Source organism: Taurulus bubalis (assembly GCF_910589615.1).
Source record: "Taurulus bubalis genome assembly, chromosome: 5".
Classification (NCBI taxonomy): domain Eukaryota; kingdom Metazoa; phylum Chordata; class Actinopteri; order Perciformes; family Cottidae; genus Taurulus; species Taurulus bubalis.
The window spans coordinates 5,197,396-5,214,385 of NC_136593.1; the positions used below are offsets into that span (position 1 = coordinate 5,197,396).

General features: G+C 40.9%; 1 protein-coding gene across 1 annotated transcript; it reads left to right on the forward strand.

Moving 5' to 3' along the window:
* The first annotated feature begins 763 nt into the window (after positions 1–763).
* dram2b (DNA-damage regulated autophagy modulator 2b) lies at positions 764–5,555 on the forward strand. The gene is made up of 9 exons (XM_079218872.1): positions 764–908; positions 1,321–1,385; positions 1,982–2,165; positions 2,442–2,509; positions 3,120–3,262; positions 3,378–3,555; positions 4,200–4,282; positions 4,475–4,567; positions 4,874–5,555. The coding sequence occupies exons 3-9, from the start codon at positions 2,035–2,037 to the stop codon at positions 5,006–5,008; spliced, it is 831 nt and encodes a 276-aa protein (XP_079074998.1). The 5' UTR covers positions 764–908; positions 1,321–1,385; positions 1,982–2,034; the 3' UTR covers positions 5,009–5,555.
* Positions 5,556–16,990: the final 11,435 nt, after the last annotated feature.

Consider the following 16,990-nt stretch of genomic DNA (forward strand, 5'->3'; position numbering starts at 1 on the left):
GCGTTTGTTCATCGATGCCTTGCGGTGTCTTTAGGATGACATATTGAGAATATTATGAGATTTATAAAATAAAAATGTAATATTCTGAGAAATAAAGTTGCAGTTATGATTATTTGTTTTAAGTCATATTACATATAACGTTGGACTTAACTAGAAAAAGGTGTTAATGAAAATAAAGTGATCTCAAAAATAAGATTCGGTATTTTGAGAAGAATGTAGTTTATTATCAGTGGTTTCTTAAAAAGCTTATAGCTTTTTGGTGAAAACACATTTATTGTTGAAACAAGACATATTTTAAGGAAGAAAAAAGTTAAAGATTAAAGTAGTTATTTTCCAAAGAATAATACCCAAATAAGAGCAGCACCTGAATTTTACCTCTACTGTACTTACATGTTCATGACCATACACTTGTATATTTTGCAAAATATTGACAATTATTAATTATATTTGGGTTTTATATGTAACCAGAGTTATGAGAATCACGATCATATTCGTAGCCTTTGGTGAGTATCCTGAAATGATCAACATAAAATATTTTTTCATCAACATTTGATGTGATCTTCCTCTCGCCTCCTGCAGCGTCAACTGAGGACACGTTTATTTCCGGTTTGTATTTCAGACTCGCCTGTGAGGCAGAACTCGGGACGCTAAAACCCTAATGTTCTATTTTTGTGGCTGACAGGCGCATGCGCGCTTCGCCGCTCTCGACTTTAACGAAGACAACCGTCCTGTGACAACTTTTAAACTCGTTATTTAATGGATGTGTTGCACACGACCGCTTGGAGTGAACCGACGACTGTCGACGTATTTGACGGACATCTGAACACCAGAGTCCGGGTTGAAAATAAGTGATTAAAGGGAGTTTTGCCGAAGCAGCAAGATTATGGTCGCTGGAGGACTCTCATAACGTGAGTTCAATTATAATCGCGCTTCCTGTTAGTGCGGCAGGTTCACGTGATGTTATTAACGCATGAAACGATAAGAAAAACGTCAAAAAGTAGCTTCAATCTCGGTCTTTTAGTTGCTATCTGGCGTAGCTAGCAGCTAACGCTAGCTGCTTATTTGTGATATTAATCAACGTATTAATCAGTCATTCGTTCACTAATTCTCTTAGCTTCACGATAATGCACTGTACTCTGTGTTGTATACAAGTTGAATTAAATGTATTTGTTTTCTGAAGCTGTTGAGTGCGAGACAAGCAAACTTCTAGAAAAAGCGTTAAATTAATGTTTTTTTTCATGTAGTTTGGTGTGTGACAAATAACAGTGAAACATATTTCTTACACACCTTTGTCTGACTTTCTCTGTTTCACTTCCTCAGTGAGATCACGTGACTTCTCTCCAGAGTGGAACCTGCAACGTTACTGCACTGATAGGATCCTGAAGGTAAAGAAAGCCTTTATGTTCATTTAGGATTCATTTAGCCTCTCAGGAAGTCACATGAACCGGTAAATTAATTAATATGTATTAGTCTAATCTGTTCAAGTCTCTAATAACTGGTGGTGTTATAATTTATGTTGTGTGACAGATCAGGATATTACATCTGCAGACTTTTATTTTTAATCAATTGTTTTGTTGTCAGAAAAATAGTAAAACATCAGTTTCTAATCAGATGTTTTGTTTTGAGTTTAAAACCCAAAACCTCAAAAGCAAAAATACTCATAAAGAAAGCGGGAATTTGCAAAGATGTGTCAACTGAATAAATATTTTAAACTTTATCAGATTATTTGACATGGAAAGATCCTATCCACCTAAAACTCTTTCTCACCTGGGGGTAAGAAGAAACATAAAGTGTATGTTTCTACCATTTAGAAACAGAAAATAAACATTAACGTCAGTATCGACACAAAAAAAAAGATAATTAATTTTTGGTCATTTAGTTTTTATTATATTTGTGGAATGTTCTCAAGACCACAATGAGAAGCTGGAGGATGGTGATGATGGCTGCTGTGTATAACTGTGTGTATGTTTGTTTCGTACAGGCCATAGTGAACCAACAACACACACACACACACACACACACGGGGAGGAGACCATGTGGTGGTTCCAGCAGGGTCTGTGCTTCCTGCCTGCAGCGCTGGTCGTCTGGACGGCGGCGTCCTTCGTCTTCGCTTACATCACAGCGGTGGTGCTGAGACACGTGGATCCTCTGGTGCCTTACATCAGGTCTGGTGACACACACACACACACACACACACACCCTGTTTCCATAAAATACATTTAATAAATAACAGGCTATTTGTTCAGTCAAACAAATGTTAGAAATAGTTAACAATCCACATTGCAGTTTCCCGTCTACTTACTGTTACTCAATCCTTCAGTTCTCTTTATTTGGCGACTGATGGCAATATAACTGTTATGTGTGTGTTATTATAATATACCAGTTTAACCAGTAAAATGATCTATAAACTTCTCTTGAATACACTTTGTTTTGTGTTGCAGCGACACAGGAACGATGGCACCAGAGAGGTGTGTGTTCGGCATCATGCTGGATGTCTCCGCTTTTTTAGGTAACACACACACACACACTTTTTGATTTATTTATTTTTCTGAGAGAGAGAGGGAATTAGCTTTAGTCGATCGACAGAAAATTAATCGTAAACAATTTTGATGAATTATGAATTGGTTCCAACTTTTTAAATGTGAGGATTTCCTGTTTCATTGAGTATTCTTTGACGATAAACTGAATATTTAATTAGTATCAGATCAAATAATATTTAAAGGCGTCACTCTGGGGTTTCTCACCATTTTATGACATTTTATGATCAATGCAATCTTTTAAAATATAAACAAACAGCGAGCAGATTCATCGATAAGGACAATAATACATTTGTCTTCATTTAAGTTTTTTTTGTGTTATTAGTTTGTTTATAATAGTTAAATATCTTAACGTCCATGATCAATTTATTGTGCAGATGTTAAACATCCTTTTTTTTTTTTTTATACATTTTTATTTTAAAATTTTGATGGATGGAAGAAACATTCTTTATGTAAGAAAAATAAAATAAAAGCTGAAATATAGTTATTGGATTTCGGAATTTTTGTTCTGTGTGTGTGTGTGTGTGTGTGTGTGTGTGTGTGTGTGTGTGTGTGTGTGTGTGTGTGTGTGTGTGTGTGCAGGCATGGCCACCGTGTACGTGCGTTACAAACAGGTGGAGGCTCTGACGGGTGAAGGCGAGCTCAAGCTGAACCGACTGAACCGCTTCGGGCTGCTGCTCGGCTTGATCAGCTCCTTCGGGATGGCCGTGGTCGCCAACTTCCAGGTGAGCGCCGCTGGTCCCGGATCAGTTCACACCGGTACAGCGTGTGTCAAGTGGTGAAACGTGTCGGCAGTGAATCCGTGTGTGTGTGTGTGTGTGTGTGTGTGTGTCAGCGCAGAAGACCACGCTGTTCTCCATGCACCTGGTGGGCGCGGTGCTGACCTTCGGGGTCGGCGCGCTCTACATCCTGGTCCAGACGCTGCTCTCGCTCCGCATGCAGCCCCACGTGCACAGCAGGACCACCTACCTGGTCCGGCTCGGCGTCGGACTCTGGACTCTGAGCAGCATCGTCATCAGTATCCTTCATCACGGTCGACAGCCGGTCCAGGGGCCGCGACCCAAACCCGAGAGGTTAAAGGAGCTCAAAGTTACGGCTCTCTTTCTCTGCTCCAAACCTTCACTGCTGATACAGGATCTTTTTATTCTTTTATTTTCATCACGCTGGTGGAAATGGGCTTTCATACGGTGTTGAGTACATTAACAATGTAACTGCATTCATCCCAAAATAATAGGAAACTTTCAAGTCATTATTTTGACAAGGTTTATCATTTTTAATCATTTTTTGCGACATACTATGTAATTATTTTCAGATCCAACTCTTTATTTTGAGTTATAAAGTCTTTATTTTGAGATACTAACTCATTATTTTCAGTTCCAACTCTTACTATCTCTATCTATCATATTATTTTGAGATTTGCATACTCATTATAATATCTTTATACTCATTATAATATCTTTATACTCATTATAATATCTTATATATAATATATTTTTCTTTTGTAAAATGGAAACACCGTTCAGACTCTTATGGACAAATGTATAACAAGGCAGCAAAAACACGCACGCTGTAAATATTCAGAATCAGAACATCATCTGCGTATTGAAACACAGTTTATGAATATGTGTCCGAGCGCTGAGATCCTGAACGGCTTCCTGCCAGTGTTCGTGTCATCAGTCGTCATGTACAGCAGTCTGCCGGGAGTGGACGTGGCTCACAAACTGCACTGGACTCCTGGAGAGACGGTCAGTTTTGCATATTTTTAATATGATATCCAAGTTTGACAAATGCAAACATGTTTCTAGCTCCTCAGATGTTTTCTAAACTCAAGCAGCTACACAACGTTATCTAAATAATAATGATTACACATTATTGGTCGGTAACGCAGCTCTCAGCAGCTTGACATTGATGTTAGTTTGTATTTGTGTTTGTTTCAGGGTTACACGGCTCACATCATCAGCACCGTGTCTGAATGGTCTCTGGCCTTCTCCTTCATCAGCTTCTTCCTCACCTACATCAGAGATTTTCAGGTACAATACACAGTATGGTGCTTGTGGGAAGGAACTGCATCCAACAAACATATGTTTAACTTTGATAGCGCCAGGCTAGCAGTTTCCCCCTGTTTCCAGTCTTTATGCTAAGCTACGTAACGCACGGACGTGAGATTGAAATTCATCTTCACGTTATCATGTATTATCTGAAACGGAGAGAATAAGAGTTCCCGGAAATGTTGAGCTGTTGTTTTAAGGTTTTATTAAAGATCTGTGTTGACAAACGGAAAACGTTTCTTAACTTTTTATGCTGTTTTGTTTGTTTGTTTCTTTGATTTTATGAAGAAAATAACTTTGCGAGCCGAAGCAGACTTGCAGAGCAGCCACCTGTACGACAGCTGGCCACACGGTGGCGCCGCAGCGCCGCACCTCAAGCGGGACGCCTCCGAGTCGTCTCCACTGCTGGCTGGAGGAACGTGACCAGCTGCTCAGCGTCCTGCTGCTTTTACCTTTCTCTGATCCTGTTTGAAGGCTTTTTCAAATAGAGACTCTTGAAGCTGGTGGCTCGTAAAGGGACAGTACACCCAAAAAACACATCCTCCCTTCCCTTCATCGGAGAGATGTCTCCTCCACCCCAAAACAACGGAGGCTCATTTAGTAATAAATGATTTATTAACAAAATATGAGTCCTGAAACCAGTCATCAAGTCGACCAGTCCGCCTTCACAGCGCTGCAGTTTGTTTGCACTCACGCTTCAAAAATAATAAAAGTTGTGTTCATTTGAAAAGATAATCTTGCTAGTAAGCAACAAAACTTGTGTTTGCCACAGAGCTTATTTTCTGTGTATTCTGAAATCCCATTGGCTTGTTTGTTGAGAACCAGTGTGAACGCCATCCATGCAGCGCTCCATACGAGGAGAACAGAGATTAATTCTGTATTTCATCTGAAATGACCCGTTTAACCCAAACTGTAACTATGACTTTGTCCACTTCAGCTTTATGTCACTTATACTTGCTATTAAACTTTAAAACGCTCCCGCTGCATTTCACTTTCTGCTATAAGTTATATCTGCTCCTCATGTCATGTGTTTTTTCTTTTTAATGATTGATCAGAGCACAGATTATTGAACTGTGTTGAATATTTGTTTGTACGGCATTCAGGATGGTTTAATATCTTCACTGTTTATCAGTCATATATATATATATATATATATATATATATATATATATTAGTAAATAACCACTGAATCTTACAGGATAATGTTGCTGTGAAGGTTAGATGCATATTCCAGGTTCCTTCCTTCAGATTTCTTGTACTGTATGAAGTGAAGAACCAGCGGCCTGATGAAACCAGTAACATGTGCTGCACCCAAATAATTATATATTTTAACAAATTATATTAATGTCACTTTATTCCGTTAGTGTTTAAATAATGAATAAACAAACACAAAGTCAAATATATTAAAATGAAACTTCCCAATACATTAATTTAATGTTTTTTTAATTAATTAACTGAATTTTAGAGGTTTATAATTACTAAATATATTAATGCTAGTTTAATTATTTAGTGTGGCAGTAAAACCTGTGCACAGCGCTGACTGTAATCCTGCGGGTTTATTGTTGGATTGCTCTTAAAAAAAGTGAAAATATTCGTATTCATATTAAAGTGACGTCCGACTATCCAGAAACTCTTTCGGTTACAGCGTTACCTGCCGACAGAAATAACCTGAAAACCGGCAACCTTTATTTTTGCGTGCGATTAATTTGCACATCAATATTTAATTATATTATTAGGGTCCGAGCGACTGACAGAGTCAGTCCCGAGAGGACCCTATTGAAATACAAAGGATTATTCTTGATTATTCTGATCCTTATTTTTGAATATTGGACTGCTTTTTGGGGCACTTGTCATATTCAAAAACTCACCAAATTTGGAACATTTGTCAGGTCTGGTGAAAATAGACATCTATTAAAGCCGGGAAAAAAAGTTCCAAAAAATGACTCTCTAGTTTAAACTGTTTTTGTCACCATAACTTTCACGCAAAAAGGCAATTTCTTTTCATATTTCTTTTCCTGAGCGACGTATTCAGATTCACTCGACCTTTGTTTAGTTACATTACGTTGTTTAGTATATGCTCGCTTTTTGCTTTGTTTCTGAATGAAACCTCATATTTTTGGCCATTATTAAAAGATTATTAAAACCAAATCGGTTCTGCATTTCTTTAATGCTATTTGTCGTGATCTCACAGTTGAAAATAATAATAATTAAAGCTGCGAGCAGCTGTGAGCGGGTCCTCGCTGGATCCCGGCACATTTGGGGTAGCCGGCGGGTCGCCGACTGGCCTCGGAAGGAAACCGGCCAAACCCATGCATGGTCTCAACAAGAGCAGGGACCAGCAATTCATTTGTACAGTTTCATCCTGGCAGTGCAGTAGAGCTACTTAGGTTTCAGCGTCACTGGCATCCGTCATGGTCTGTCTCAGCGTTGGTCGGCTAACTGCTGTTTGTGTGGCGTGTCTTCCGGTCTGTCTCTTCCTGTTTTGTTTTGTGCGCGATTGTTACCCAGCATGCAATTGGGAGCTGTCATTTTTATTTAAATCCGATGCTGTTTGGCTGATTTCTTTTGGCCAGTAGGTGGCGCTACGACAATGTGAACATATGCTGTGCATCATGTTTCTGTACGTGAAGAGTAGACCAGGTGATTTAAATTGCATGTCAATGGGATGCAGTTTGGTAGATTTAGTTTGGCCAGTAGGTGGCGCTAGTAGCTTACTATGAATATACAAGCATCTTATATTTAAGCAATAAGGTACCATGTGATTTACTGTTCAGGCTGGTTGAAAGCAGGGTGGAGGATGACACACACACACACACACACACACACACACACACACACACACACACACACACACACACACACACACACACACATCATGTTTCTCTATGTAAAGATTAAACCAGGTCATTTAAATTGCCTGTAAATGGGATGCAGTTTCGCTGATTTCCTTTGGCCAGTAGGTGGCGCTATGACAATCTGAACATTTGTCATGTACATGTCCTCAGGCATGGACCAGTATCATGCATGAGGAGTATTGGGGTAATAGCATCATGTATGGAGGAGTTACAACAGCTTTCTCTCATATAGCGGCTAGCTCAAAGTAGGCGCGTCTTTGGGTCCCCGTCACGTCAAGGCCGTTGAGTGAAAACGTTGCGAGCGCACAAGCCATACTCCTGAGGGTCTTGATATCACTTTAGATCAGAATTTAAGTCGATTGTATGAAATTTGTAGGAGTAGTAGTATTTGGCGTAAATGCAAACTGAACTGTTAAATATCATGTGACTCAAACCGGTTACCTGCTCTAACCACACCACTCTTATGTGAAACTGGAGTTTCTTAAATGTTCTCAGTTCCCAGAATAACTTTGTCCTAAGTTTGCGTTCATGACGGCATCTGCACCTCGAGCTTCCTGTTTTTGTTAAACATCTATAGATCTCGTCATAACTGAAGCATGTTTGTTTAAAGAAAAGAAGTCGCCCGGCTGCAGCTGTTCGCTCTCGGCCTCTTGAGCTGACGCACACTTTTTAATTCAGATTAATTCAGTAACGAGACTCGAGGCGTCAGGAAAGCTCCTTTAAGTCTCAGGTGTTTGTTTACGTCTCGGCTCGCCGTGTTAAAGCTGGAGTTGAAGTCACAGAAAAACCTCAGCTTGAGGGGCTTTTCCAGTCCTCCCCCAAATGATCATGATAAACATCCAACATGGCTGCCGTGAGAACTCCCAGCTGGTGGAAGACTGTTGATCATTATAGTAACACGGATGCAAGATTTTATTTTGTTTGTCAGTTTTTTATTTATGGATTCCTTTGGGGACTAGTATAGCAACAACAAAAAACATTTTCTACACAAAACGAGAATAAACTGATGTGGATTTTGGTGAACAAAGGTCAACTGTCAAGGTCACTGATGCTTTTGGCTTTAGCTTTAAGGATTCAGATACTAATTATGACCCTTTCTCACACGTCTAATAGGATGAAAGGGATTTAAAAAAGAAATGCATGAAACAAATACACAACATTGTACCAAATATTTGTATACTTAGGTATATATATATATATATATATATATATATATATGTATATATACATATATATATATATACATATATATATATATATATATGTATATATATATATATGTATATATATATATATATATATATATATATATATATACATATGTAGATGTATATATATATATATATATATATATATATATATATATATATATATATATATATATATATATATATACTCTTATTGTAGGTTGGATACATATCAAGTATAATGATAATGAATGTGAACTGCAGCAGGATACTCAAGCGTTTGTCTCTGCAGATCCGAAGGTGGTGGGTTTCGTCATGTACTACTTCACTTACGACCCGTGGGTTGGCAAACAGCTCTACCTGGAGGAGTTCTACGTGATGGATCAGTACAGAGGTAAACAACAACACATGTAGTTGAGTTCCCATTTCAACCGGCTGCTGCTTCACTATTAATTAATAGTGTGTAGTAATGCGTTTTGCTGCTTTGACATTTTCTTAAATGCAGATCTTTTCACAAAGCCTTGAAGAAGATTTGAGGAATTAAAGTAGAACGCGCCCATGTGGTTCTTTAGTTCCTCCTGAGGAACGTCATGTGTCCACCTTTGACATGAAGCACATCTTATTCCTGCTGATGCAGTTCCAGTTTAAAACAAACAGCTGATCTGGCTTCTTGAGGTCAGTCATTTGTCTCGCTGCTTTTTATATTTAAAATTATTTATTTTTGAAGTTTAAAAAATGCAAAGAAAAGTCTGTTCTGTCTGCAAGAAAAACATTACATCCAAAAATAAATCCCAAACTGACGGAAGAGAATAAAAGTTATCCGGTCTGAAGACACTGAAGGCTTCAGCCGCATTCACGTCTGTTCTGGAGACTCAACAGTGGACTTTATTCTGGAGGAAGTGCTGCAGGCGGCTTCCTCTAACCACAGGACGTGACCTCTGCACACATGATCACACCCGTCTACACCACACACACACACACACATATACACACACACACGCAGTCGAGTGTCATCAGCTATCGTTGGGTCAACGTTCTCTGGTTCCACAAAGCAGGCGGAATAAGATGGTTTCCTGCACCATGAATCACCAGTGAAGTAATAAAGTCTATTAGACCATGTTTACAGTTATTATGTGTCTGCTTTAGACTTGTGCACATATTATATTACTTTGTTTTCTTTTTATTTGCAATGTACTGGTGTTTTTTTTGTGCTTTTATTGAAATCATTTTCGTGTATTGCTTCAATTTCTTCAGTCAATTGAGTTGTTTTGAAGGTTTCTTCTCCAGTAAAAACTGTTTGTTTTTACGTTACTTTTATTATTTTGCTTTCCTCTTAATATTATTATTAAGCTTGATAACTGTCAGATATTCAAGGGGAAAACTCATCAGTGCTTGTCCCCTGATTCATGCATCAAACAAAGCTTTATGACACATTTAATTTATTTTGTATAATATAATATAATTGTATTTCATATAAACATATCGAACAAAGCTTTTATGAAACATTAAATTTAATATAATACAATATCATTTTATTTCATATACACCGAACAAAGCTTTTATGTGACACATTTAATGTTTTATTTAGGAGAACAAGCCGGATCACCCGGAGAGAACCCACTGGGCCACAGGGAGAACAAGCAAACGTGAAACTTGCTAGCTGCTACAGCACCGTGCAGCCCTGAATATTCATGATTATGAATATTATTATGATTCTTCCTCAGACACCAACAGAGGCACATCATCAGGTGCTTGGTCTGAAATCAATCCTAGTCTCCTGTACCACTTCCTCCTCTTCTTGTCGGTGATCTTTCTATCCAGAAACTCCTGCGTCTTCAACATAACGTTCTCCTCTAAGGGCCGAAGGAGGGCCGACTTTAACTCCCGCAACTCTGGAAAGCCTTCGAAATCTTCCTCGTCTTTGTCCAGTGAGGTCGCCGAGCTGTTGACCTCCTCTCTTTTGGCCTGCAGCTGAGCTTCACAGGAGGCTCTGGTCTCCTCCAGCCGAGCCACGTGGACGACTCTGATCTGCTCCAGTAAGGAGGCTTTCTCCGACTCCCACTTGGACCGGTCAGCTGCAAATTGCTTCTCCTCTTTCGTCCGCTGGCCACGTTCAGTGTTCAGCTCCTCCTCAGACGCCGTCAAAGCAGTCTGGAGCTTTTCATGAACCGTCTTCTGCACGTCCAGTTTAGCCTCACGGGAGGCTCTGGTCTCCTCCAGCCGAGCCACGTGGACGACTCTGATCTGCTCCAGCATGGAGGCTTTCTCCGACTCCCACTTGGACCGGTCAGCTGCAAATTGCTTCTCCTTTTTCTTCCGCTGGCCACGTTCAGTGTTCAGCTTCTCCTCAGACGCCGTCAAAGCAGTCTGGAGCTTTTCACGAACCGTCTTCTGCACGTCCAGTTTAGCCTCACGGGAGTCGCTGGTCTCCTCGACCCAAGCCTCACAGGAGGCTTTGTTGCTCATGATCAAAGCCACACCCTCCTCGACCCGAGCCTCACAGGAGGCTCGGGTCTTCTTCAGAGATGCCACGAGTTTTACGTTCTTAGATCTCTGCTGGTCCAGCTGAGCCTGAAAGGACTCATTTGACTCCTGGAGAGCGGTCCTCTCCTGCAGCAACTCCTCTGAGGCCCGGAGGAGGGCCGACTTTTCCTCCCGCCACTCTCGAAAGCCTTCGAAATCTTCCTTGGCTTTGTCCAGTGAGGTCGCCGAGCTGTTGACCTCCTCTCTTTTGGCCTGCATGTGAGCTTCACAGAAGGCTCTGGTCTCCTCCAGCCAAGCCACGTGGACGACTCTGATCTGCTCCAGCAAGGAGGCAATCTCCGACTCCCACTTGGACCGGTCAGCTGCAAATTGTTCCTGTGTCTCCAGCTGTGCGCACCGGAGCTTCTCATTCTCCACCTTCTGCCCTTGACCCTGGATCCCCAGCTGGGCAAGAAGGCTGCTTTTACAAGCTTCCAGCTCTTCCAGGTGGCAACCCTTGCCCCTCTGCCACTCATCCCGCTGAGTCTTCAGCTCCAGCTCAGTCTCCGTCAGAGCAGCCACCAGTTTGTGATTGTTGTTCCGCTGCTGGTCCAGCTCGGCCTTGAGAGCGGTCGTCGCCTGCTCCAGGAGGAGGCCCATACCGGTCTGCAGGTCTGTTGTTATTTTCCATTCTTCCCTGAACCGGTCACGTTCAATATTCCGTTCCCGCTCGGACGCCCTCAGAGCAGAGCAGAGTCTTTCATTCTCCATCTTCTGCTCGTCCAGCTGAGCCTGAAAGGACTCATTGGACTCTCGGAGCGCGTCCTTCTCCTGCTGCAACACGAGGCGCACATCGTCCTGCAGGTCTGTCTCCATTTTGAATGCTGCAACGACTTGGGCGAGCTCCACCTGCAGGGCAGCTTGGCATCTTCCCACAGTCGTCTCAGCCCCGTTCTGGGTCCGAAGAGCGTCCTCCATCTTCTGGACTTCTGGACTGTGCAGCTCCAGATTCTCCTCCTCCAAAAGCTCAGCTTTGTAGCGAGCCTCGGAGTCGGCGATGCCGCTCTCAAAGTGGTAGTCGGCCAACGCGCGGAGCTTATTTGTAAAATGAAGATGCAACTTCTTGTTTGAGCGTTCTTGAGCGCTACGGCTTACAACCTCCTCATTTCCCCTCTCCTCAACCTCCTCATCTCCCCAAAGATTCTCCAAAGAAGGCCAAAACATTTTTTCCAGTTAAAAAGGAAAAACTAATTTAAAAGTTAAAATGTCCTCTTTTCTTGAAGATCTGCGTTGTCCTCTGTGAGTTCTTCTACTTCCAAGTCAGTTTTTTCTGTCAGTTAAATGCTGTGTTACAATACAGTATAGTGGGGAGATATAAGATCAAAGGCATAATGAGTTTAGGAAGTCACCAGAGAACGGTAACGATTCTCGCCGGAGAGGAGGCGTGGCTTATCTCCGTCTAAACGCAGGGCCGGCGATTGCTATAGGCGAACTAGGCGACTGCCCAGGGCGACAAATGGGTTGGGGGCGATTCAGCGACGATTCAGCTGTGAGTTTTCTCATCAAGTACCGAGAGTACCGCATATTGAGAAACGGGCGCTGCAAACATCTTAACGCTCATTGGCCAAAACACGTCACATCTAAGATGTTCTATTACGAGGATGACAACAACTCGGCCAAAAATCTGATTTTTTTTGTCGAGAAAACGGGACGCTGATTGGCCAAGACTCAACACGTCACATCAAAGATCTTCTATTTTAAAGATGGCTCACTCCAAAAAAAAGGTTTGTGCATTCTGAAAAATGTGCGCGATCTGAAAAATAAATGTATTGCGCGGCCACTTTGACTGGCGCGTGACATTTGCAAAAATGAAGCGGTCTAAACCATCTGGACAACAGGGACGAAAAAAGGAAGAAGAGGAGAAGAAATAGATATAGAGGTAAGTCTTCTCATCTCAGCCATCAAGGTGTCAAACGAAATACATTTATTATTGTGCATCACCTAATATTGGACGCTTCATTGCCGTCACTTAGGCTAGCTATAGCTAGCTAGCAACTGTTACTTTGCTAATTTGCTACGTAGGCTATTACTAGCAAACGTAACTTCACTGATAACCTACATGGATGTACATGTCAAAAGACCAATATCTGGATAACGTATGCTAGTTATGAACAGTACAGTTGCTGTCTACATTCATTATAAATGGCTTAAGTTCTGTTTAGTGAATTCACAACTAGCAGGTGCACACACACAGTAACCATTTTGGGGATAGTGGTGGTGTTCAGCCTTCTGTACAGTTCCTCCTCAGGAATATACTAAAATGTATATGTGTGTTGTTTTTTTATTAAATTGGCCAGATGCACTCAGGCAATTTTTTCAGAGGCCGGCACCTGCTGGAGAAAGGACGCCTGATTCGCCTCCCTCTGAACTTTGTAAGTAGCCTACACAACTAGTACTATTGTTGCTGTTTTTGTTATTGTTATTATTAATACTTTCATAATCACATCACATTAATACTACTAATTGTAATCAGTAGCATTATTTAGCCTTGTAGCAGTGGTGGCAGTAATTGTAATTTATCTACTACAAGTTACATGGTCAGATAAAATGTATTTGTACAATGCAACTATGTGGTAGGATGATAGAAATGACCAAATGCAATTGTGTAACGAACAGCATGGATGAACTCTGTTTAAATACAGCTGCAGGAGAAGGGACATCCAGTAGTACTCAAGGGGCCAGTAACACACAGGCCAGGAACACACAGCCTGCATCAGGTGAGTCTATTTAATAGTATTTATTCAAGCCACATCCATACTTTAAAGTACAATAGAAACCGTCGCTGTCACGCATTGTCCTCTGGAACATCTTGTTTTTCATCTTGTGCAACTCGATCCGTCTTTCCGACACTTTTTTTTTTTCAATTTGAGACAGATGTCCTCGAGGACCTTGCGTTTATCGATCATCTCTCAGAGTTTCTCCAGCAAGTTGTAGTTCCTATTCAGCTCGCCCTTAAACTTATCATCCAGAACTTTATGGGTTACCTGGTTAGCTTTTTTTCATGGACTGAATGGTCAGGTTCTTTTTGTGTTTCCTGTCCAGAGCTGCGTATTTCTTTTTCCAGGGCTCTCCTTGGCCGCTCAGCTCAAAGGAGATTCTCCTTTGTTTCATTGAACTCCTTCAGGTCAAGTCCTGTTAACTCACGTTGCTTCAGGTCCTGGTCTTTGGCTGCCTTTTCCACCAGAGAGTTGATTTCTCTGGAGGCGTTTCTCTGGAGAGTTCTGGAGGCGTTCAGCTTTCTCCCTAAACAGCTGGTTTTGTGTCTCTCTAAGGCTCAGAGACAATCCTCTTTAATCAGAGATCAAGGATTGTTCTGTTTGACTCGGAGAGTTTCCGTGCCCCTGCCTCATACTTTGCAACCATTTAGTTCTCCTTTCACTGATCTCTTGAATCCTCTCCAGAAGGCTTGTTTCTGCGTCGTCTTCAGAAATGACACTTTTCCATCTCAGATCGTCTCTGAAATTTCTACATGTTGCTGAACTTGTTCGTCAGACTTTGGATCTTGTCAATGGCAAGATTGCTACCCTAGTGCATAGGTGTCATTTTATGTGGCCCGCCACGGCGTGAAAGGCATATGATCACCAAAAAGTGCCTTTGTTAAGAAACAAATCCTGTGCTTTTCTTTTGAAGGGGATACTTTCATGCAAAGGGGTGCCATCTGTTCACACCACGCTTTACTCGCCGGACTATTCACCGAATCATTCGCTTCAAAATAAAAGCCGTTGAAAATCTCCTTTATGAGCTAACGTCAAATAATTTCATGAGTCTATTTGTCTAATTTTAGATTTGATTAGAAAGGAAATGGTCCATAGTTACAAACTAATTCCACTTCAGATTAATAGTAGACATCAAGTAGGTTCAAACTGCACCATCTTTTCATTAAATCAATTTGAGAAGTTGAAAATGTTGCTCGAGGTTGTGGGTTAGCAGCTCACAATTATTTGTTGGACCAGAGTTAAGTCCTTCTCAACTGTGAAAAAAAAATATTTGAACAAAGTTAATGTAATAACGTGCATTTGATCTTTGTTATTTTCTGTTTTTCTTTTTTTTCATGTCATTTTTTACCCCAAATTAAATGGCTTTATGTTATAATAACAGAGAAATTTGCTTTGACTATGAACTTTTTCTTGGACATGAACTGAATCCCTCTATTTTCTTACCTCTGACATCTATGACTTGTAATTGTCTAAATGATCCTCACAAGGATTATTATTATTATTATAGATTTTTTTTGTATGCATTGATTTTGTGCTTTTCTTGAACTGAATCACTAAAAACACTGCTTGGTTAAAATATATCTCAGTGGCTCCTTCCCAACAATTGGGCTCCGTAGACGAGCCTTGTACCGTGCAACGAAATGACTGGTACATAACTTACCGTAGTTTAAATTATTACAATAGAGCCACAGGAATGTTCAGACCTAGAGTGGTGAGGTCACCGCTAGAGTTTATTCCCACAATTTTCACTCTTCATACACCATTCGTGTCGTAGATATGTGTCGATGGAATCCAACAGACTTGCACATTTACTTCTGTGAACCTGGCGACATGAACTCCATGAGACTCGATGTTAAATCTGACGACACTTTTCTCAAAGAAAGCTGACGGTACCAGTTTTCTAACCTGCTCTCAAGCTCACATTTCTAAACCCCACAAACATATAAAGTGCATCACCGCGTTCGGTAGCTCCGGTCATTTATTAATTTATGTGTCACACCGCTGGAAAATAGATGGAACCGTCTCTACATTACATCATTATGATTTTAATCTTATCAGTTTATTAACTATAGTTCAAAAAGTCTCATTTAATTATTCTGATGGCTCATTACAGACTCTGAAGTACCTGCTGATAACATATCTAAAGTATTTATTCTCTTTGTACTGTTGGAACATTATTTACATTAAGACTAATAAAGACTCATGTCTTGTTTTGTCGTTGCTATATATAAATATAGTTTGAGATGAGTCAGTCATACGCAGAATTGATCACTGGCGATCGGCGCTGTGCATGCCGGTTAGATTTGTGTCCGACTTGCTCTGACGTCATGCACATGTGGTCAACGATAATCTCACGAGAGCCAGGCGATGCAGTAGCTCTCCACCAACTGCGTGGCCCAGTGCATGATGGGAAACATCTGGCTGTGACCACATCAGAGACCTGATTGGCTCTTAGATTTGACAACAAACACCACGTATTGTAGAAAATCCTTATTTTCTGTGTAGTTGTACTACTTAACGCTCGATTGTTGACTATTAGTCTCAAATTTAATCTAAAAACACATCTTCTGTGGTTCATAGTAACAAAGATATTTATACAACACACATCAAAACGTGTCCTCGTTAGCTCCCCGCTGTAGCCAGCTAGCGCTCCGCTAGCTCCCGACAACCACCGAAGGTAGCGGCTCGACATGTGGCGGTCATAAAAAGAACAAAGGATAGATAGCATAACATGCAGCTGCACGCACATTTCTAAATAAATATATATTTAAAAACACACATGAATAAATCCGAACGTGGTCTGTAAACTACAAGTAGCCTATAGATCGAACCTAACAGGAAGTAACTGTTTCTGTGACTTCCTGTGTATTCTTTGAAGGCAGCTAAAAGCTGAACGCCCCCTGATGATGCCGCCTGCTCTCGTCTACTTTCCAGGCGAGGCGCAGTTAATCTCGAACAAGCCTAATATATGTGTGCGTTCTCGAAATAAAGGTTGTGTTTTTTTATTTTTTTACTTAACATGGATAAACCGGCTCTTTACCTTTGAGGAAACAAACAGAATAAGAGCTGAAGGTGAAGCTACAGGTGTGTCTTTGGAAATACAGGAGGTGAACGACCAGCAAC

Excerpts from the sequence above, each read along its gene's own strand:
- dram2b (XM_079218872.1), top strand. The coding sequence starts at position 2,035 with ATGTGGTGGTTCCAGCAGGGTCTGTGCTTCCTGCCTGCAGCGCTGGTC. Across the intron at positions 2,166-2,441 it reads CCTCTGGTGCCTTACATCAG|CGACACAGGAACGATGGCAC; the intron begins GTCTGGTGACAC and ends TTTGTGTTGCAG. Across the intron at positions 2,510-3,119 it reads GGATGTCTCCGCTTTTTTAG|GCATGGCCACCGTGTACGTG; the intron begins GTAACACACACA and ends GTGTGTGTGCAG.